General features: G+C 39.2%; 1 protein-coding gene across 1 annotated transcript; it reads left to right on the top strand.

The window, feature by feature from the left end:
• The first annotated feature begins 7,751 nt into the window (after positions 1-7,751).
• On the top strand, positions 7,752-8,246 carry LOC109240731. The gene has a single exon (XM_019407400.1). It carries the CDS (start codon positions 7,752-7,754, stop codon positions 8,244-8,246), a length of 495 nt encoding a protein of 164 aa, XP_019262945.1.
• The last annotated feature ends 16,645 nt before the right edge of the window (positions 8,247-24,891 follow it).

The following is a 24,891-nucleotide window of genomic DNA, read 5'->3' as shown; positions in this document are numbered from 1 at the left end:
GCTTTAGTAATCTTCATTAATCATTAGCTATTATTCCTTAATAGCTAGCCACCGAAAAATATAGATAATCTTTATTCTTTCTTTAAGAAATTCCTATTCTAATTATTCCTTAAAATTAGTTGGTGTATTATTTAATTTTGCTAATTCCTATATCCTCTTAAATAAAGGTAGGCTTGTTTAATCCTGGGGAAACATTTCACATTACTGAAATAGTTTCTTAGGATAGTGCCCATCACGACTTAAGACAATCCGTGTATCCCTTTACAAATATAGTTATTGCAGTATCATTGTCATTTCTCCGTGTTATTTTCCTACAAAAATCCCCCATTGTTTTCTTTTTGGCTCACTCATGCCCTTACGACTAATGGTCAATGCCAAATAACAAAAGTTTACTTAAATTACACGTGAAAACTTTTTATTGGTCCAATTTTAAATTATGGCCCCAATTAAATAAACCCACCCTTAACCCATTTTTTTACATAACCCAAAAATTAGACCCATCTTAAAAAATGGTCAAACTCTTGATTGTCAAAAAAATTAACTTCTCCCTCTTTCCAATTCTACCACCATCATAGCTGCCACCATCCCCTTTCCTCCATAGAAACCACGTTGCCACCACATTTTTAGTCTAGGGCCAGTTTTGGTCATTTTCTATATTTTATTATCTTTTTCATTTTACATTTACCATTTGAGTTGTCATTTTTCGAAAATGTTCGTCAAAAGACCCTAATTTTCACATTCAAAATGTCACTTACAATGGTAAAATTTTTTTCTTTCTCATCACATAAGATAATCAAAGAACCCATCATGAATTTGTGGGCTTTAAATTTCGGAATCCAGTTTTTTCTTCACAATTTTTGTAAATTTTGCAAACTCTTAATAACTTGTTAGACCCCAATGGTAATTATTGTAAAATTAAAAATTGTATGGCCTAGGTACTCCTCCTTGAACAAAATCCTAAGTTTTACAACAAATAAAGGATAACAAATAAAAAAAATTAAAAATTTTCTAATCGGACCTTTTCGATCAGCATAATATTCTTGTTGTTATTATTCGAAAATAAAGGAATGGAGCAAACATGAGAATCATGATTGTGGTGGCAGCATGGTGGTTTTGAAGGAAAGGGGGTGGTGGCAACTATGATGATGGTCGAGTTGAAAAGATGGAGAAGTTAATTTTTTGAACAATCAAAAGTTTGGCTATTTTTTTAAATGGGTCGAATATTAGAGTTGGGTAGTAAAAAAGTGTTAGGGTGGGTTTATTTAATTGGGGTCATAGCTTAAAATTGGACCAATAAAAATTTGTCATGTGTTATTTAAATAATAATTTGGCATTCTCCATTAGTCGTAGGGGCATAAGTAGGCCTGAAAGTTAACGGTGGGGACATTTTAGGCTCAACTGGTGGACGGATGATATATTTGTACAAAATTGAATAGTTTGAGAATAGTTTTGACCCTTTTTCGATTTGTATGTAAACGATAAATTGTAGTATATGTTAATGTAATTAGGCTAAATACATAAATAACTCCTTCAAGTTATCATGATAATTCATTTAGACACCTTAAGGGAGTCGGTTACCTTTTGGGTACTTAAATGTGCCTATTAGGCACTTTATTGATAGTTTCTAACAAAATTGAAGTGCTTGATGTACACACGCAGTTGATGTGGCAAAATAGTACCGAATTAGAGACCGGCATGTGGCCGTCCCATTATGCTTTTGTTCTTTTTCTTTCTTTTTTTTAAATTCTCTCCCATTGTTTCTATTTCTTCCCCACGATGAAGTTTTACATTTTCACCATTGATGAACCTTCAAAAAATAAAGAAATTTTTTATTGAATTTCCTCACTTGCCTAACTCAACTGCTTTTCCCAGCAAGTGCTACTCCTACGTCGAAAGCTTTTCTTGCTTTTCCACCTTTATAACTTATAGTCTGTTTGGCCAAGTTCTTAAAATCAGTTTATTTTGAAAAGTATTTTGTCTCAAAAACGTTTTTCTAAAAAATGCTTTTGATGAAAAATAATTTGTGTTTGGCTAATTAATTTGAATAGCAGTTCTGAGCAGCAATTAGTGTTTGGTCAACACTTAACTTTGATTTTTTTTTTAAAAAAAAAAGTATCTTTTTCTTTGGAGAAGCTTGGCCAACCAGGCTATTAGATATAGAAGTAGTGACCACCAATCACTTTTCAACCATATATTTAAAAAAAATTCACAAGTGAAACTCTGAAATACAAATGACGAGAAGCTTAAATTTGTACGGCTATTATGACAAGGGGTGGATCCAAAGAAATACATATGGGTTCGCCCGAACCAGTAACTTTTGTTTATGTCTTTTATTATATATATTTACAAATAATTAAATATCTCTAAAAGTTAGACCATAAACCCAATTGTTAGCTAGTATATATAAATTTGAGATCATTGTAGGAACGCATAAACTTTCTGGCCATGACATTACTCGCCTTGTTAGCACTTTGTAAATTCTCCCGTCAACATACAAAAAAATTTCGTTTAGTAAAAGTTTTCCACATTATATGTAAAATTACTATTAAAGTATTTAAATACAACAAAAAAACAAGGAAAAACAGTTGCTGTAGAGTTAATATCAGATTTTGATTAGTAACATCAACATATCAAATTGAACAGCTCAACTGTTCAAACTAAGATTCTACTGCTCTATTATCCTTTTCTTATTTTTCTTTATAATTTTATTTTTCGTATTTAAATAGAAACAGTAAGAAGGACATGAAATGGGTGATGGCTAATTTCCACTTGATCGAATTTCACTTTTCTTGCAATGAAAATTACAGGAAATAGAGTTTTGTTTATTTTTGGAATGTGTTGATATTACTTCCTAAACTTTATCTTTTATATTTTCCCCCTTGCTTTGACAGTATGCAGATCATCATTCATTTCTCTCTAAGCTAATCTATAAAGTTAAAAATATGTTTCTCTTTTAAGTTCACAAATACTCCCTCCGTTCACTTTTAGTTGTCAAGTATCTTAAAAATAAATTTAATTTTTACTTGTCACTTTTCACATATCAAGAGAAAAATAATTTAGTTTTTCTATTTTGTCCTTAGCATTAATAACTCAATCCAAATCATTTCACAAATCCATCAAGACTATACACCAATTAATATGGGTATCATGGTAAATTATGCTGTAACAACAAATTTTTGCGTCGAGAAAAGTAAATAATCAAGACTGAAAAATTGTGTAACAAATGTAGTATTTGAGTTCAACAAGTAATGAGTGTTACAATCTCTATGGTATTCCTCTGATTCTTCAAGAATGTAAAGTATCTCAACGAACTTGACTTTGATTTGATTCAAGGCCTTGTAGAGCTTGGTCTTGAATCTCCTTCTTGAACTTGAATTTGTATTTGAACACGAACAAGTAATTTGATCTCGAACACCTTAGTATTTGATTCGGCTTCATTCTTAATCTTGAACTTGAACTTGAACTTGTAGCTTTAGTGCTTGAGCGCTTGAACTTGTAGCTTGTTGAGAAATCTGCGGTGTTTGATCCACGAGCTCTCTGCTTGCTTCTTGTTCAATTCTGGTGTCTTCTAGCTTTATGAAGACCTCTATTTATAGTTGTATAGAGTGGTGTGGCTCTGTTATTTGATTGATCCGTTTGAACTGACCAATACCATCTAGACACTTGGCACAAATCTATTGGTTGTTGATTTGACTTGGATTGCCACCCTTCTTGACACGTGTGATGTGAGGCTAGAAACTCGTGTTTTAGCCGTAGTATTACATTCCAATTACTGCATTTTTACGTGTGCTTAAGCTCAAACGATAGTGAATTACACTTAGTACGTGTTTTATGCCTTGCAGGAAGTGATCCCGAGTTCAAAAGTTAATTTGCAGCTAAATCAATCAATCTGGAGCTTTGAAGTCTGAGTAAAAGCCCAATACATTAAGCCGGGATCGTGTTCGGAGGTTGTGTACCAAGTCTGGATGTCAAAAGAGGATGAAATTATTTCACTATGGGAAATTTACACTGCCACACCGCAGTGTGTGCCGCATCTGTGCAATTTTCCAACAGTCGGATAGAAATAGCTCTCTGAATTTCCCCACTACCGCGCCGCAGCGTGTGGCGCGCCTGTACAAATTTTACAGAGCCAAGTCCTATTTCGCGTAGGAAAGGGTGTTTCGTCTGGGCCTGACCCTACTGGGTATACATACATATAAAAATGCTATTTTGAGGACTTTTGACACACTATAGACCTTGGGAGACTATTTCGGAAGGAAGAAAACGTTTGGAGCCATTTTCGAAGGACATTATCATTGAATTCTTCATTCCTTCTTCATTACTTTGTAATTTAATTATGCAAATTATTTCGGAAATTGTTACTATGAGCATGAGTATCTAAATACCTAATCTAGGGTTCTGATGGAACCTGTTGAAGGATGACTTTCTCGTTATGTTAATATAGATTTGCTATAGTATTATCTTTATTTGTTCAACTACATACTTATTGTTGTTGATTGAAGGGCCCTCAATTAGCTATTCCTATTTAGTGTGCATTACTCGGGAGAGAGTTCATATTTAGGTAGTTGTTGAACATCATCACTCCTAATGTATATGAGGGATCAATACGAAGGGTTTAAAAGTGGAATTAGAGATAATGAAATCTTGGGTGCGATCTAAGTGAGCTGCACTTAAAGTTAGCTAGCGTAATTCGAGAGAATATGTCTAGTATATTATTGTAATTACTTGGGAGAGAGTTTGTATTGGGTGATACCCTTTTTGCTTGAGCCCGACCGGGTTGGGTCCGGTCCGGGGCAAGTCGGGGCCATCGAACCCGACCTGGATGCAAGGTAGAACGACGGCCACGTCAACAACCGAGGTCGAGTCATTTCAAGACCGTTGCAGAGCTCGATATGAGTCACCACCGGATGGAGAAACACACAAGGTCGGAAGCCGGACTCGTAACGGATAACCAAGCGTCGCCGGATATCTCGCCCAAACGTGATTTTCTCAACCACTTCAGGCCATTAAGGCGTAATTACAGGGATCCACGATGTAATTAATTTACCTACCTTATTTTTACCCTTAATCAGAATGTATAAAAGGGGAGAAGACCCCATAAAGAGGGGATCGGAAACCATTACACTACGGTACCATCTCTCTCAATTCTTGTACGCTATCAAGCACAATTGTTCTAAGCAATATTATATTCTGCGATTATTTACTTTAGCAGCAATTGTTGAGTCTTTATCTTTTGTTTTCCTCAATCCAAACCTTTTGTATCTTTTAGTTCACGGATCCTTAAAACCCCATATAAATTCAATTGTTATCCGGATTCCAGGGTAAATAGAGTTACAACAGTCAGAGTGCTCATGATCAATAGAAAAGACTTAGGCAAATTTATAGCAAACATAGCGGAAAGGATTCCGACAATAGGGGAAATCATAACCTTAGACCATTCCCATTCTTGCTTACAAACCATTTATAGCTAGTTCTTATTTACTACATTTTTATTACGTAATATTTAGTTAATAAACATCCAATTTGTTACTCAAATATCTCTGAAGATTGAATACGTGAATTTCTGTGAGTCCAATAGCTGTGATTGATAGGTTAATTTCCTGTGGGATTCGACTCTGGACTTGCTAACCGGAATATATTTGCATCGATCGCTTTGTCCTTTTTATAGGGCATAGTTGGGCGTGATCAAATTTTGGCGCCATTGCCGGGGAGTTAACGGTGTTATTAATTGTAGTTAAAAGAAGTGCAAAAATTCTTAGTGTAGTCAATTTTCTTCAATTTAAACTGATCATTGAAATTCTAGCATTTGTAGTCTTGGTTGTTACAGGTGCATGCCTAGAAACTCCTTAAGAACTAGTGAATTGTTTGAATCATTATCAGATCCTGAGAAAGTTTTCAAGGCATTGAATCGTGCAAACAGGAAAGGTAAACAACAACAGAACTCAACCGAAAACATTGAACCAGACAGGGAAGACGATAATCTAAATAACAGAAACAACGTGAATGGCCCAAATGATCAGGGTGTGGTACCTCTTGTGCCAGAAGCAGCACTATATGATTGGGCACAACCCACCGCTGACAACTTAGCAACTGCCATTGTAGTCCCTCAGATACAAGCAGATTCATTCCAGATCACAAATAGCATGCTACATTTGTTGCAGAACAAGGGACTGTTCTCTGGGTCATACGTTGAATATCCTCAGCAACATCTAAAGAATTTCCTGTCAATATGTGCCACGCAGAGGCACCACAACGTGACACCAGAAGCAATACATTTGTTGTTATTTCCATTCTCAGTGACAGGATCAGCTCATACTTGGATTAATTTACTCCCCATAAACTCCATCACTACTTGGGAGGAATTAGTCAAGCAATATTTGAAAAAATTTCACCCACCCGACAAGACTGCTCAGCAACTTGATGAAATATTGAGCTTCAAACAGAAACCAACAGAGACGTTACAAGAAACGTGGGAGAGATTCAAGGGTCTGCTGGTTACTTGTCCACATCATGGTATTCCGGAGCAGATGTTGGGGCAGAGGTTTTACATGGGTTTGGCAGATAGCTTGAAAGCCAATGTCGATGCTTCAGCATGTGGAGCATTTTTGAGCAAAACGTTCAGAGAAAGCAAGATCCTACTTGACAAGATGGCACAAAACTCAGGATGGACGACAAGAAACGCTCCCATCACTCCTGTGGTTCACTCAGTGGCTTTAGACCCGACTAACTCCATAGCTGAAAATATGGCCACTCTACTGACACAAATGAGCATCCTCACCAAAAAGGTTGATGAATCAGGCCAGAAGCAGCAGGTACACATGGTTGATGCAACTAATGGGGGTTTATGTACATCATGCATTAATCAACCATATGTCTGCTCATGGAGTGCTAAAGGTGATAACCAACAATGTCAGGAGAACATGAATTATATGGCCAACTACGGGGGACCGAGACCAGGTGATCAGAATTGGGGTCAACAGAATCAATAATATAGACCAGCTCAGCAGCCTTACAACAACAACAATAACCATGGGGCTATGCGACCACAGGGCCAAATGGTGCCTTACCAAAGGCAACAAGGGTACAACCAGCAAAATCAGCAGCAGGCTTATCAACAACCTCCACAACAACAGACTGTGAGACATGAAGATGGGTTTGCTAAACTTGAGGGAATGATGCAACAAGTGATTGGGTCCACTGGAAAACTAACTAACTGAGTAGACTCACATGAGTCGGCGATAAAGAATATTGAGATCCAATTAGGACAGATTTCCATGGCCCTAAATAATCGTCCTCATGGGACGTTACCTGCAAATACCCAAATCAATCCAAAAGAGCAGGGCCCGAAGCAGCTGATGGCAGTGAGTCTCCGAAATGGTAGACACTTAGCTCCAAAGCAAGAAATTGCTCGTGAAAGCAGACCGACGGAGACACTGGTGCCAGTACCCGTTGGGCTAGACAATTCAGCAGGGTTAACTGAGGTGACGGTACAGCATGCGCAAGAGAACACCAATAAAGAAGAAGAGGTTGTGAAAGAGACGGAAGTTGCACCGGAACCGACAGAAGAAGCAGTGCCTAAACAAGAGAAAAATTAAATCATAGGGAAGAAGCGACCTCCAGCACCATTCCCACAGAGATTGGCCAAGTATCAAAAAGATGAGGAGTACAAGAAATTATTGGAGATGTTGAAGCAAATTCAGGTAAACATTCCATTGATTGATAGTTTAAAGGAGATGCCTGGTTATGCGAAGATGATGAAGGACTTGATGTCCCTCAAGTTCGACTTTCAAGCCTTGGCCACGGTTACACTGACTCAGACGTGCAGTGCTGTTGTAACGAGATCCATAGCTGCGAAGTTGTCTGACCCAGGGAGTTTCACAATCCCTTGCACAATAGGCAACTTTGCATATGCTAAGGCACTGTGTGATCTGGGAGCAAGCATAAACCTTATGCCCCTGGCTATCTACAAAAGGCTAGGCATTGGAACAGCTAGACCCACGTCTATGTTATTACAGTTGGCTGACCGAACAGTGAAGAGGCCCTCTGGGATTCTAGATGATGTATTGGTACAGGTTGGAAAGTTTGTGTTCCCAGCAGATTTTGTCATCCTTGACTGTCGGGTTGACGAGGAAATTCCCATAATTTTGGGAAGACCATTCTTGGCCACTGGGAAAGCTTTAATTAATTGTGAAACTGGAGAGCTCAAGATGAGATTAAACGATAAAGAGATAATATTCAACGTGTAGAAATCTATGCGGAGACCATGTGAATTTGCTAATTGCTCTCTAATAGATGCGGTGGATGTAGTTTTGGAGGAGGAAGATGAGGCATTGAACATTAAAGACCCTCTAGCAGCCTGTCTCATGAATTTAGATAAAGCTAATGGTGAAGACTTAGCAGAGTGGGTACTTGATATTGAAGGGCAAGGTTTTTGAAGAAGGGAGCTCAAATTTGAGCCCTTGCACTTAGAGGAAAGAAAAACTCCTCCAGCTAAGCCATCAATATAAGAGCCACCAAAGTTGAAACTAAAACCATTGCCATCTCATCTCAGGTATGCATTCTTAGGACCTAACTCAACTCTACCTGCTATTATCTCATCCAGTTTGTTAGATGTGCAGGCAGAACAGCTTTTGCAGGTACTGACTGAGTGCAAGACTGCAATTGGGTGGACCATTGCAGACATAAAGGGGATCAGCCCGACCTTCTGCATGCATAAGATTTTACTGGAAGATGGACACAAACCTTCCAGAGAACATCAAAGAAGGCTGAACCCCAACATGAAAGGAGTGGTGAAAAAAAGAAGTGATAAGTGGTTAGATGCGGGAATCATATTCCCCATCTCTGACAGCAACTGGGTTAGCCCAGTGTAGTGTGTACCAAAAAAGGGAGGTATGGCGGTAGTGAAAAATGAGAAGAATGAATTAATCTCTACACGAACAGTCACAAGTTGGCGAATCTTTATGGATTATAGGAAGTTGAACTTGGCTACCAGGAAGGACCATTTCCCACTGCCATTCATTGATCAGAAGCTAGATAGATTGGCAGGGAGGTCTCACTTTTGCTTTTTGGATGGGTACTCGGGGTGTAGTCAGATTTCTATTGCCTCGGAGGATAGAGAGAAAATGTCGTTCACCTGCCCTTATGGAATCTATGCTTTTCGGCGAATGCCGTTTGGCCTATGCAACGTAGCCGCCACATTCCAAAGGTGCATGATGGCCATCTTCACAGATATGGTAGAGGATATAATGGAGGTTTTCATGGATGACTTCTCAGTAGTGGGGAACTCATTCGATGATTGCCTTGTGAACTTGAGAAGAGTTTTGAAAAGGTGTATCGAGACTAATCTGGTACTCAACTAGGAAAAGTGCCATTTCATGGTACAGGAAGGTATAGTCTTGAGGCACCAAGTGTCAAGTAAAGGTATAGAGGTGGATTGTGCAAAGGTTGATGTGATAGAAAAGCTTCCACCACCCACTTCCGTCAAAGCAATCAGAAGTTTCCTTGGGCACGCCGGTTTCTATAGGAGATTTATAAAAGATTTTTCCAAAATTGCTAACCCCTTGTGTAAATTGCTTGAAAAAGATCACCCTTTTGTGTTTTCTGATGATTGCAGGGTAGCTTTTGAGGAATTAAAGAAGATACTAGTAACAACACCTATCATAGTTGCCCCTGACTGGGAGCAACCGTTTGAGCTGATGTGTGATGCGAGTGATTATGCTGTGGGAGCAGTTCTTGGGTAGAGAAAAGATAAAATCATGCATCCAATATACTACGCAAGTAGAACGTTGAGTGGAGCCCATCTAAATTACACTACGGCCGAGAAGGAGATGCTGGCAGTGGTGTTCGCATTTGACAAGTTCAAGTCATACCTGGCAGGCTCAAAGGTAATTGTTTGTACTGACCATGCTGCTCTCAGGTACTTAATCGAGAAGAAGGAGTCAAAACCGTGCCTGATTAGATGGGTGCTACTGCTGCAAGAATTTGATTTGGAGATCTGTGACAGAAAGGGAACGCAAAACCAAGTAGCTGATCATTTATCTAGGCTGCAAGGAGTTGAAAAGAAGGTTGAGGTAGAAGAGATTCTGGAAACTTTTCCAGATGAACAACTATTAGCCACGAGCCTTGGGGAAGCGCCATAGTATGCAGACATTGCAAACTACCTGGCGAGCGGTATTGTTCATTATGACCTTTCCTCTGTTCAAAAGAAAAAGTTCTTTCGTGATTGTCGCATGTATTATTGGGATGAGCCTTATCTGTTTAGGATTTGTGTTGATAACATGATCCCCGAGATAGACCAGTCTTCTATTTTGCAGGCACGTCACGCGTCACCATATGGTGGGCACTTCGGGGGGAGTAAGGACAGCTGCGAAAGTCTTGGAGTCGGGCTTCTACTGGCCAACACTGTTCAAAGATGCACATCTATGGATAAAGAGGTGTGATGAGTGCCAACGAACCGGGAATATTTCCCGCCGACATGAGATACCGATGAACCCAATTCAGGAGGTAGAAGTGATTGATGTATGGGGGATCGATTTCATGGGGCCTTTCATTAGCTCATATGGCAACAAGTACATACCCGTCGCTGTGGACTACGTGTCCAAATGGGTGGAAGCTGCAACACTCCCTACAAATGATGCAAAGGAAGTAATTGGTTTTTTGAGAAAGAACATATTCACCCGATTTGGCACCCCAAGCAATAATCAGTGACGGAGGCACTCACTTTTGTAATCGAGCCTTCACAAAGTTGTTGGAGAAGTATGATGTACTCCACAAGGTAGCCACCCCATATCATACACAAACAAGCGGGCAAGTGGAAGTCTCGAATAGAGAAATAAAGAGTGTGCTGACTAAGACTGTGAATGCTACTAGAACAGATTGGGCGAGGAAGTTAGATGATGCACTTTGGGCTTATCGAACCGCTTTCAAAACTCCAATCGGCATGTCACCATACAAGTTGGTGTTTGGAAGGCGTGTCATTTACCAGTAGAGTTGGATCATAGAGCTTGGTGGGCGTTGAGATAGTTGAATCTCGATATGGAAGCTGCGGGAACAAGTAGAGTCATGGAGTTGCACGAGCTTGATGAGTTCCGCTATCATGATTTTGAGAGCACAAGATTATACAAGGAGAGAATGAAGATGATACATGATAAAAATATTATTGAGCAGAATTTTAAACCTGGATATACGGTATTGCAATACAACTCAAGACTAAGGTTATTTCCGGGAAAATGAAAGTCGCGATGGTCAGGGCCATTTCGTGTGGTTGAATTCACCCCACTGGTGCCGTAGAGATTGCTACGGAAAATGACTCTCGCACGTTCAGAGTTAATGGGCACAGATTAAAACATTATGTGGGCATGGATGAGGCAAAGGAAGTGTCAGTGATCCATTTGATCGAGCCTCCGATGTTGAGCGTACCTTAAATGCACTTACTTGCGTCGTGCCGCGACGTTAAATCAGGCGCTTGTTGGGAGGCAAACCAATTTTTAACCTCACTAACCCATAATTATAGTTTAGTATTATTAGAAGTTAGGAGTTGTGAGATTTGTTTGGGAAGGTACAAGCATGAATTGGACATAAAATAAGTACATAATAGAGTCGGGGTGCAACCCATAAGCTAAATGTCGAAAACAAAGCAAACTCTGTGTAAAATGGCCTAACACACCGCATGCGGCACCGCGCCAGGCCAAACGGGTCTGAGAAAGAAAAAAAACATGGCCTCTGATAAAAATACACTACCGGGCCACATGGGGCGCCGCAGTGTGTGACGCGGCAGTGCGTAACTTAAAAAAAAATATTTTTTTTGTTTTTTTAACCAGCACCCGTTCAACACCCCCCTCCCCTTACTCTTTCTCATTCCCTACAGAACATATGCTCTAGCCCTTCCCTCAATTTCCCCACTCTCTTTTCTTCTCAAATTCCTTTCCCACACACACCTCCCATCCCTTTCATTCATCCTCAAGTTACAATGTCTCGCCGCCTAAACAAATGCTCTAACACTAGTTCTTCTGAGGTTGCTTCTAGTAGTCATCGAGGTGGGAGACGGGCATCTCCCCGCAACCCCAGTAGAGGAGGAAGAGGAGTGCATTGACCCTGATCCGGATGAGGTACTAGCATGCAAATATAGTATACGGGCTGTCCCAGCTCATGCTCGACGCTGGTTCTAGACATTTGTCCCGGCAGTGCCACCGGAGCCTGAGGTTGCTATTGACGAGGGGAAGTTGGCCTGCAAATATAGTGAGATATACAACAACATTCGGGCTTTGGGTTTCGACAGTCTGTTCCGTCCAGGTGATGCGGTGAGTGTGACTCTAGTCAAAGAATTTTATGCTAACTGGCAACCTGAGGCCGGCCTAGATGTTGTGTACGAAGTACAGGTACGGGGTAAAGTGATTCCATTCTCCTCCCAAGTGATCAATCGGATTATGGGCTTCACAGAGCATTCCCACAAGCTCTTTCAGAGTTTTCTCCGTCGGCCAGACTATCCGGCTATCCGCCGACTGCTATGTGGCGCTGACTCTTCTGCCACATGGGCACGGGATGCAAATGAATTCCATAAGGACATGAAGAAGAGTACATTCCAGCGGCCAGCAAGGGCTGTTTTACGGTTGATTAATGCCAAAATCATGCCCACTCAAAGTGACATTGATATCCCACGACTGAAAGTGTGTTTGATCTATGCCTTGTTGACACGGATGCGGGTTGATCTTGGAAAACTCATGCTGGAGCATATGGCTAGAGTGCGACCACTTGGGGCCCGCCATCTATATTACCCGAGTATGGTCACTCGATTATTGCGAACGCACCATGTAGAGGAGGAGTTTCACTATGAGCGGACTATTCCAGTGACTTATCTTATCAAGGCCTATGATGTTACGTTAGTAATAGACCCCCCTTGCTATTGCTGTTAATTCGGACTAGAGGTTGGTCCGCGTTGAGGAGACGCTAAAGCTACTGCTTGCTGACTTGAGCCTTCGTGCTGCTCGGGGGGAGGCCGACTTGGAGGAGTTGCTGGAAGATCACCCCCTTTCTGCAATCACTCAGCAGTGGTTTGGGTTGGCGAGAGGAGGACAGCTGCCACCAGATGAGGATGTGAACTCCATTCCCTCCGATGATGAGGAGTATTTGCTCCTATTTGATTGTACTTGTATTTTTTTATTTGCCAGTTGGTTTTGTTTGATTTGTTTCTTGCTTTCGTAGATACTATGGTCTGTAAACTATAATTCTGAACTCTATCGGCCTGTAATAGTTAGTAATTAAGTGTTTAGTTTGATTCTTCTCGACGATGGATTTCGTCGACTGGTTTCTTGAGGGAGATGAGTCGAAAGGAAAAAATCTATATATATGTGAAAATCCAAAAATATGTCTTTTATTTTAGTATTTTTTTAAGTAGTGTAACAATTCCCCCTTGGTTTTTCTTTGTGCCGCGGTTCTTTTCCAAGGGTTTTGCTTGAACCGGGTGTAGGTAAATCTTTTAATTTTTTAGGAATTGAGAATCTTTAGTCAAAAAGCTAACATAAAGGATCAATTTCCCTTAACTGCATATGCCTTGAGAGTGGTAAGTGCCTTAGTTGTGACACCTAGGCTCAATTCTTGATTCTTAAATAAGTGCCTTAAATTGTGTGATTATAACCGTGCTTAATTGCTTTGACTAGAGCGTCTTGATGAGTCCAATCCTGAGTGAGTTATGTGCCATGTGTGTGTAAGGTTTTGTGATATTCTGTGCGTTGCATTTGATGCCTAGAACTTGCCCCGTGTGTTTGCAAAGCGAAATAGTAGTTTTGTTCAGTTTTGGAAGTAATATAGGCGTCTCCTTGTTGAGCCCCATATATATATATATTACCCGCCTAACTGTTATGTATCATAGTTAACCCTTTCGAGCCTGAAATCCTGTTCTTTGGCAACCACATTACAAGCCTTGCCCAATTGTTTGAATTGACCATATATTTGAACATTTTCACCTTCATGAGCACTTGAATTGTAATGAACCTTGAAAAGGTTAAAGTGTGGGGTGGTTGGTTTGGCTTTTGAGTGGAGCTAATAAAATAAGGAGAAAGGTGCACTGTTTTGGAAAAGTAAGAGCCACTGGAATTAAAAAAAAAAGAGAGAAAAAAATATTAGAGTTATATTGCTGTGAAAAATATTCTTTGATAGTGGTGACTCTCGATATAATTGTGCTTAAAAAGAAGTATGGGGTAATATACATTGAGGTAAAGGAAGAGTTTTGGCTTGACTTAAGGATGGTCTTGAGTGTTTAAGTATATGTATTAAAGTGCTTAAGGGAGGTGTAGTCACTCATATCCAAAGGTATCCTACCCGACCTGCAACCTACATTATAACCAATTAATGTCCTACTTGATCATAGACTGAATGAGCTCGATTAGTAGAGTAGTACACTACGAGCAAGCTTATGGTGCATCGTTTGTGGCATATGAATATTATTTCTAAGAGTGAGTGAATTCTTTCTATCTTTAGTTCCTAAGTGTCTTAAATTTTATTCTCTGGAACTACTCTCTTTTGTTGTGTGAGGGCACTTGGTTCATGAAGGAAAGGTAATGTCTGACCTCTATGCTAGAGTGAGTGGGCGAGTTGTGAATAATGCATGGTACTTTTGAGTCAAATCTTGAGGGTGGGATGTTATGATAAGGTGCTCAGTCTACTTTAATTATTCTTGGCATGATGTATCAGAGAGGTTGTTGGATGAAAGGTTATCCCTAGGTGAAGTGTAGTTAAATGCTCGAGGACGAGCAATGGTTTAAGTGTAGGGTGTTGATATGAGGCTAGAAACTCTTGTTTTAGTCGTAGTATTACATTCCAATTACTGCATTTTTACGCGTGCTTAAGCTCAAACGATAGTGAATTACACTTAGTACGTGTTTTATGCCTGCAGGACGTGATCCCGAGTTCAAAAGTTAATTTGGAGCTAAATCGATCAATCTGGAGCTTTGAAGTGTGAGTAAAAGCCCAATACATTAAGCCGGGATTGTGTTCGGAGGTCGTGTACCAAGTCTGGATGTTAAAAGAGGATGAAATTACTTCACTCTGGGAAATTTACACTGTCGCGCCGCAGGTGCGCCGCATCTGTGCAATTTTCCAACAGTCTGATAGAAACAGCTCTCTGAACTTCCCCACTACCGCATCGCACAGTGCGCCGCAGCGTCCGCCGCCTGTACAAATTTTACAGAGCCAAGTCCTATTTCGCGTAGGAAAGGGTGTTTCGTCTAGGCCTGACCCTACTTGGTATAAATACATATAAAAACGCTATTTTGAGGACTTTTGACACACTGTAGACCTAGGGAGACTATTTCGGAAGGGAGAAAATGTTTGGAGCCATTTCCGGAGGAGATTATCATCGAATTCTTCATTCCTTCATCTTTACTTTGTAATTTAATTATGCAAATTATTTGGGGAATTGTTACTATGAGCATGCGTAGCTAAATACCTAATCTAAGGTTTTGACGGAACCTGTTGAAGGATGACTTTCTCGTTATGTTAATATAGATTTGCCATAGTATTATCTCTATTTGTTCAACTACATGTTTATTGCTGTTGATTGAAGGGCCCTCAATTAGCTGTTCCTATTTAGTGTGCATTACTCGGGAGAGAGTGCATATTTAGGCAGTTGTTGAACATCATCACTCCTAACGTATATGAGGGATCAATACGAAGGGTTTAAAGGTGGGATTAGGGATAACGAAACCTTGGGTGCGATCTAAGTGAGCTGCACTTAAAGTTAGCTAGCATAATTCGGGAGAATATGTCTAGTATATTGTTGTAATTACTCGGGAGAGAGTTGCAACAGTCAGAGTGTTCATGATCGATAGAGAAGACTTAGGCAAATTTATAGCAAACATAGCGGAAAGGATTCCGACAATAGGGGAAATCATAACCTTAGACCATTCCCATTCTTGCTTACATACCGTTTATAGCTAGTTCTTATTTACTTCATTTTTATTACGTAATATTTAGTTAATAAACATCCAATTTGTTACTCAAATATCTCTGAAGATTGAATACGTGAATTCCTGTGAGTCCAATAGTTGTGATTGTTAGGTTAATTCTCTGTGGGATTCGACTCCGAACTTGTTAACAGGAATATATTTGCAGCGATCGCTTTATCCTTTTCATTGGATCATTTTTTTGGTTTGGATTGCCACATCATTTGACATGCGGCATGATTTTTTTATTGGCTCGTTCTTTTTGACTTGAATTGCCACATCACTTGACACGTGACATGATCCTGGGCTTTAAGAAGGGCTAATAGCCATTTGGACCTTGGGTTAATGGAGTGTGCTTATCATTTAATTTGTAGTCCAATTAAATGAATTAACCCAACACATATATATTGAATTTAAATAATTAGCCCAATTTACTAGCCACATTATTTGTTTGGACTAATGTCTTGAATTAAATATGGTCCAAATTATTTTATGGATTTAAGTCCGATTAAATTTAAATGCTTACATATACGCCTTATTTATTATTTCTTAAGAGGTACAAAATCAATAGTGCATAAGTAGAAGTGAACCGAGGGAGTATGTTGGAATAATTCTTGTTATTTCTTGTTTTTACATATAAAATAACAAAGAAAAAAAGAATGTGAAAGTGAGAAAAGAAAAGTGTCTCGATTAATTAATTCATTTATTGACATGGAATATACCAAACCGCTCCACAAAAGGAAATGCAATTATGTTGGTCAAATCTACTTTCACTCGAATTAGGACTTTTAAATTGCATTTGGTTAAGCAATATGTTGTATTTCCTTTTCCTAGTCAAAAAAAGGAAAATATAAGTCGGTTATGCTATTTTCCATGCATTTTAAAAAGGACACCCTAAACCCTAATTAAACCCTGCGTCCACAATTCAAACTCTCTCATACAAAACTGTGAAAGTAGGGGCCATGGCCATGGAAGTCAGTTTACAACATGAAATTGACACGGATGATGACATGCTCTACTTAACCACCATACGACCAGCAAACAAAAAACCCATCATAGTGGAAACCTTATGGCATGGAATAGATTATCCTAATGATTCCCTAGTCATCGATTGGATATCCAAAATAAAAAAAATTCAAGAGAAAAAGAAACAAAAGAATCTAATCTTGAGTCTTTTCGCTGATCGTAAGGGACAGTACAAGAATAGCGGCTTTTCATACTATGATTGCAAAGGCCAAGTATCAAAAGCTCCTTTTGAGCTCTTACAACTATGTTATGATAATCACTGCCTTTTCTACGAATTCGAACTTTATTACCCAAATAAGAAATATCCGCTGGCTCTCTGGAAATGTTTGTCTGATAACAAGACAATTGTAGTTGGTTTAGGGATTGAGGACGTGGTCAAAAAGCTCGAGAAGGATTATAATATAAAGATTAGCAATTGGGTTGATTTGAGGGATAAGGCTAGGGAAAAGGCTATTTTTGGTGAAATTGCTAATAATTGTAGTGTGGAAAAATTGGCTAAGAAGGTTTTGGGTGATGAATGGGATGTGAAGAAGCCTGCTACCATGGAATGGTGGAATCCAGAAATTGAATGGTTTCTTTCAGATGATAAGGTTAAATTTGGATCATTGGATTCTTTTCTTGCTTATAGAATCGGCGTAGAATTATTAAAAGATTAATTACTACGTACTTCTGTTTTCTTATTGTGAATGTTTCGGTTTTCTTTCTGTTTTAGTTTATTAATTTCCTAGATCAATTTATTGTCTAGAGAATTCTAGAATAGCTAGGGTTTATAACGAGAAGGTTAATATATCATTCTTTACATTGTAGTTGGTGAATTTCTTGTTTTGTTAAAAAAAATAATTGATAGGGTTGTTTTGTTATTGCTAGCTAATGTTTTGTTTCTCATTCTGTTTTAGTTTGATTTCCTAGATGTTCTAGTACCAAGATTTTTCCATAAGTGTTTCGGTCAACGAATCTTTTTTTTTTTTTCCTGCATTTGCAGACATGTGTTATTAATTACGTATACGTAGCTTTATTTTGTCAAAAGAAAACTACTATGCTACGGTGCCTAACCAAACTGTCTTTAGTTTAGATCTGGGTTCATGGAACTTAATTTGTAACCGTTCTTTGTCTGGAATTACGATATCGCTGCTAATATTCGACTCCTACTGGGATGCGATCGTATATTTTTGAGAGAAATGTATATTTTTACTAGCGAATGCAATTAGTTTCAGCCCTCCAGCTCACTCAAGAATGGGACGACCAACTAATCTTTTATTTTTTTGTCCTTTTTATCATGTCATACATAACAATATGCATAGTATCCAGGTGGCATATTCATCATAAGTGTAAGAAATAAACATATAAAAATATAATGCGTGGTTCAACGACCTGGCCGTTAATATAAGTCTCTTGGGAGACAATCATCCAACTTAAATCCCACAATATATCTAATCATGTTCATAGTGTTTGTATACGGTCGAGATCGAAAGCCTTCGATCTATATGTTTAGGAGGTCGTTCGATGTCCGAGTCCGGGTAAGGACAGGCCCGAGCTCGAGGGACCAGACCCGAGTTCGAAAGCGAAGCATGATGCATACCGAGGTCGGGCATGTTCTACCCCGAGATAGTACCGTTACAGATTTGTACCAGAACGAGCTAGATTCCTGCCACGTCCCCAAATCACGGCGCAAATAAGAGAATAGGATTGTACAATTCCGTACTAGGCGGTTAAACAGCTGTACCAAGAATATTCCCGTCTGTAAATGAAAATTTTCCTTATTTGGGGTTCCCCCATTATATAAAGGGGATCCCAATCATTTGTAACACCACCTTTCCACTGAGCAAAGAATATACTCTCTACTTTTTGTCTGTTGTTCATCAGAATTGTCCTTTAGCTTATTTGTTTTTACTTTGATTTCTCTACTTAATTGTTCTTACTGACCTAAGCCACCTCGAGGTCATCGACTCGAGGTCACTACTGCTAAGTCACATTGGTTTGATTCACTTCTATCTTTCATTTCTACTTCATATTTCTTGATTCTTAATTGGTATTGAACTAAATCGCATATCTTTAAAATCACAAATCAAATTTAACTGTTACTCGTATTTTTTGAGGTAAACAGTTTGGCGCCAATATGGGGTTAAAGATAATAATGATTATTTCTTTAATGATTCTTATTACACACGTTATTTTTACACTTTTTCTTGTCAAGAATCTTTGATTTCAGGCTGAAACATGTCTAGCTCACAAAATGCACCTGTTCATGACAATGAGGGTCTTGGAGAAAACAACAATGTAGGGTTCGGTGTACCACCAATAAACCCTGGGGAAGTGTCAAACGTGGAACCAGTCGATGTTGGTTCTCATATTGCTATAAACACCAGCCTAGGCACAGACCCCGAAGGGGGCGTACGCAGGGATGCTCGACCAAGGGACCAAGGAACGCCGGGAGCAGGAGCAGGAGGAGTTAGCCTCCAGGTGATATTTGAGATGTTGCAGGCTCAGTAAATCGCCATCGCTCAACTTCAAAGTCAGAATAAGACCCCGAGTGTAGCTGAACATGAAAACAATCAACGTGCTAAACCAACGCGGGAAGGACCAAATGGAGACAGCTCGGGGACTGACCCCACCATTATGAAAATGCTCGAAGAGCTCACCAAGAGGATCGAGTCCGGAGAAAAGAAAATTGAAGATAACGATAAGAAGGTGGAGACTCATAACTCCCGTGTAGACCAGATACCGAGGGCACCTCCAATTTTAAAAGGTCTAGATGCCAAGAAGTTCATACAAAAACCGTTCCCTCAGAGCGCAGCCCTGATGCCCATTCCTAAGAAATTCCGCATGCCCGATATACCCAATATAACGGGACAACCGACCCTAACGAACACATTACTTCATACACTTGTGGGATCAAAGGAAATGACTTGAATGATGATGAAATCGAGTCAGTGTTGTTGAAAAATTTTGGGGAAGCACTCTCAAAAGGAGCTAAGATTTGGTATCACAACTTAGCTCCTAACTCTATTGATTCATTTGCTATGTTAGCGGACGCCTTCGTTAAAGCTCACGCCGGGGCCATAAAGGTGGCCATGAGAAAGTCGGATGCCTTCAAAATAAAACAAAGGAACGACGAGATGTTAAGGGAGTTCGTGTCCAGGTTTCAGATGGAAAGAATGGAACTGCTGCCGGTTTCCGACGACTGGGGAGTGCAGGCCTTCATGAAGGGTTTGAACGAGCGAAGCTCAATTGCTTCTCGATAGCTAAAGCAGAACTTGATCGAGTATCCTGATGTGACGTGGTCAGATGTGCACAATCTTTACCAATCCAAAATCATGGTCGAAGATGATCAATTGGGAGCCCCCTCGGGTTCAGTTCATCCTAACAGATTCGCAGCCAAGCCCCCGAGAGACATAGATCGGGGTTCTAGATTCAACAAAGAACAGTATCAGCCATATACCGACCGAAGAAACAACGGCTCGAGCCGTAACACTCCTCGAAGCGATCGGAGAAACGATCGAGGCCAAAGTTCTCGGGGACTCATGAGCAAGAGTGGGTTCGACAAGCACACAGACCCCGTGTTACGGCCAAACGCACACGCAAGTATACGCGGTCGTCTAGTAACAAAGTGACTAAAAGTCGGATGTCGAACCCACGAGGACTTGTGATTAATTATTAACTAAATTAGACTATCCTAATTATCTAAACAAGAATTAAACCTAAAAATATTTGATTCTAAACTAATTAAATAAAGAAATATAAATAATGAACTTTGAACAGAGAAAAAGAGCAGATTTTTATGATATCAATGTAATGAAAACGATCTAGGGTTATGGTCTAACTAACATTCCTATTGTATTCTTCATTTGAATTGACTAACTAATTTATCGAGTTTATTGGTTGACAGGGTTAATATTGCTAATAAGAATCTGTCTAGTTCTTACTCGCCTATTCAAGCTAACCTAACGCCTATATGTCTATGGAGTTAGAATCAACAAGAACGCATTTATAGTTCTTGTATTTCAACCAAGCAAGGCAATTAGGTATATCTCTACCCTAATTGCGAATCCGTTCCCCGATGCCCAGGTTCAAGAACTTGATCTACTCAATCCTATATGCAATCTAGAATTCCCCCTTTCGAGTTCAACTCTAGATTCGTAGATAGTATTCAATTGGTGATCAAGCAATCAAATAATTAAGTGCAGGATTAAATAAATAAACCAATATGATAAACTAAGAAATTAAAATCAATATCCGAATAACAATAGTCATGAAAGAACCACAACCCTAGAATGTGAAGTTTAACTCCACATAGACATGGTAGCCAAACAACAAATCATACAAAGAAACATAAAAATTACTAAGTTTGGTGGAAGAAAAGATGAAACCCGATGAATTCCGGCCTCCCCGGCGGCTCTGTGTCAAAAGTATGTGCAACCCCCTCAAAATACCGTTTTCCATGTATATATACCAAGTAGGGTTGGGCCCAAACAATTATACCTTCTCCAATGTGAAAAGAACATTTTTCCTGGGTTTGACTAGCGCGGCCGCGCTAGTGACCGCGCTAGTAGCCCAGTGTTCTGCCTGACGAGTGCGGCCTGAGCGCAGTCGCGCTATTGACGCTCACTTTTCTCCCTGTTCCGTTTAGAATTTGGAAAAATATAAAACATGAAAGTTGTAGCCCTTTGAGTTAGTTTTCCAACCATATATTGTGGAGCCCAAAAAGAGTTCTGAGCAAAAAGTTATGTATATTTTACTAGACAGTGCGCAATATGCCTACTCGAGTCTTCGTTTGTTCTTAACTATCAAAGTTGACCCCTGACACGATCGCGGCTTAATTCCTTGGGCTTTTCACAGACTTCAAAGCTCCAAATCACTTGAATTCATTCCATAACATCTATATAGCTCGGAATCACTCCTACAAGGCATAAAACATACCGTTAGTGCAAAACACTAGCAATTAAAGCGCAAACTCAACTAAAGTGCAGTAATTTAGAGTGTAATAATCGACTAAAATACGTAATTATAGCCTATCATCAACACCCCACACTTAAACGTTGCTCGTCCTCGAGTCAACCAAAAATTTACTCTATCTATGAGCATTTAACATATTCGAAGCACACTACACCAATGATTATGGCTGATAGCAACAATTAAACTCTAGCATATGCAATCATCATACACTTCCCTTTACTTATGTCGTACTTCAAAAATATTCAAACAAAGACAATATGCTCACAACAATCCTAGCCTCAAAAACCGACTCAATGTCACAATGCACTCATGGCTTGAACACCCAACATCCTAGAGAAGTCTAATAATGTTACCTATCCTTCGTGAAACCATGTGCCCTCACAACCAAAGCAAAGAAAGTAAAATCAATCCACACATTCGAATCTCATGCTCACGTATATCAAAGAAAACCGCTCACCCTCACAAAAGAAGTCACATGCATGTAATTGGTACCATAGGCTTGCTCTTAATGTAAATCTCTACTAATGTAGGCTCGCTCGATCTAAAATCAATTAGGTCTTTTTCATAGTTGTAATGTGGGCTAAGGGACGGGTAGGATATATTTAGGAATAGTGACTAACCTTCCTAAGCACTTTAACACACCACATAATCAACTTTAAGCATAAATTCTTCAATCCACTTCACTTTCACAAATAATATCACCCCAAAAATGTTCCTTTCTTCTTTAAGCACTGCATTAATTCATACCCACTATCAAGAACAAGACAACAATGTATTCATCTCTATTTTAGATTATTCTTTTTTTTTTCAATTTCCGCTAGTGGTGTATTATTTAAAAAAAATAAGTGTACCTTTCTTCCTTTATTGGTTCCACTCAAAAGCCACTCCACACTTAGTTCCTTCTTACTTCTTTTAGCGTTCAGCTCACAATTAAAGTGCTTTAAGAGGAAAAGGGATCAAAACAATGTCAATTAAAAATAAAAAGGGTATAGGCTTGTAATGTGGGTGCCAAATAAAAGTCTATAGGCTCAAAAGGGTTGAATAGGGATAAATTTTATTTGTGGTAAGCAATTAAGCTCAAAAAGATCAAAGAAAGCCTAAAATCATTTTTCAAACCGAGCATCACCTAAAATTTTGCTTCGACTCACAAACCGGGCAAGTTCTAGACACAAGTACAATACATGGACTACACAAAAACCTCACCACACATGGCACATGACTCACTAAGGACGATCCCATTCCGACTCTCAAACAAATGCAAGTATTCACGGAGTCACGAGATATTAAGCATTAAGCACAAAGTGAACATAAGTCAAGAAAATGAGACATAGGCGCCACAAAATATGCTATCCAAGTAAGCAAGGCATCATCAATAAATTCAAATCATAGGGAAGATACTACACATGCCAAAGCCTAAATATGCTACTATCAAGCAAGTCAAAGGCGCCTAGGTTTATCTCATCTTTCTTCCTCCATTTTATTCCCCAAACTACTCTAAAAGAAAAAACTACCCGGTTCAAACTACATCCCATGGAAAAGAACTGAGGCACAAAGAAAAACTACGGAGGATTATTACTACCGTAAAGAAAGCTAAAAGACATATTTTTGTGTTTTTTGTTTAGACTTTAATCCCTCAAGAAAACTGTCTAGGAGATCCATCGTCGGAAAAAGTCCCAATTTTTTATTTTTATTTTTGAGTTTTCTGATTTTTTTAAAATTAATCTACTAAAACTACTAGTACTCCATTAATTCCAGTAACTATGCAATTAAAAATAAGAAGCTAGCTAACAATAAAAAGAAAAAAGAAAAACTTAACAATATACTAATATAATACTATATAAATCACAGAGAATCTTCCACCCCACACTTAAAAGAGTGCAGTGTCCCCAATGCACAAATAAAGCAAAAATAACAAGGGTAAACAAGAAACTCCCTGAAAGACCAAAGACTGAAGCACTAGCAGCTCACGGGATACTCAGATTTCTCCCAGGTATGATCCTTTGTGCGGGTACCTCACACTTAGTTTCAACCTCCTGCACGCTTTAGCACATGCCTATTGGCTTTGACTCCATGCTCCTACTCAATACTACAAAATAATAAAAATAAATTTAAAAAAAAACAAAAATAAAAGAAAGCAGTAAAGTTGGGTTGCCTCCCAACAAGCGCCTAATTTAACATCGCGGCACGAGGTGAACAACTTTTTCCTCCACCTCAAACATATGAATTGTACCCCTAACATGGCATCCAGTCTGCGGCTATGCTCCAGTGGTGGGGCTACAATGATAACCAAGCCAAGTAATAATTATTTCACTCTACACTTCTTGGCCTTTAAATGAGGAATGTAATTTTTGCTTTCTAGCACAACAAATTCAAGAATATAGACACTCTCATACTCACCCTTTGACTCCCTCATAGGCTCAGGTGTCTCGATTACTATCTTACTATCTAAACACAATGTGGAAAAATGATTGGAATGAGGTCTAATGCGCCATAACTCATGAATTTTACTACTATTTGCATCCCCATCTTTACACACACTCAAGTCTCCCAAAGTAATGTTATCTACTCCCTCACATGACTCTAGAGCACTCTTCTCAATATTGGCATCCTCAAGAAAAACATGGTCTAGTGATTGGTATTCTCGTTTTAGCTCCTCAATTTGGTCTAGAAGATTTTTTTCAGATTCACACAACTCATTATTAATTTGTTGGGCGTTACACGCATCAACCTTTGTGCTCAAATCTGCATCTAAGTTATGTACATCCAAGCAAAAATTATCAATTTTATGTGCAAGTTCATCTCTCTCCTTAGACCAATCATTCACCAACGTTGTCAGAAGACAACGTCGTTCCGCATATTCGCCTAATCGAGAATATACGTCCCAATACCAACCCTTACTCCCATGTTCAAATTCAGACCTCCCAGATATCATGTTGAGAGAACTAGAAACACACTAGGAGAAAAGTCAAATAGT

The sequence above is a fragment of the Nicotiana attenuata genome, unplaced genomic scaffold (genome assembly GCF_001879085.1).
Source record: "Nicotiana attenuata strain UT unplaced genomic scaffold, NIATTr2, whole genome shotgun sequence".
Taxonomy (NCBI): domain Eukaryota; kingdom Viridiplantae; phylum Streptophyta; class Magnoliopsida; order Solanales; family Solanaceae; genus Nicotiana; species Nicotiana attenuata.
The sequence above is the reverse complement of the archived record's forward strand: the minus strand, read 5'-3'. Positions and strand labels throughout refer to the sequence as shown.

What these genes read in the sequence shown, in the direction of transcription:
- LOC109240731 (XM_019407400.1), top strand. Translation starts at nt 7,752, where the DNA reads ATGATGAAGGACTTGATGTCCCTCAAGTTCGACTTTCAAGCCTTGGCC.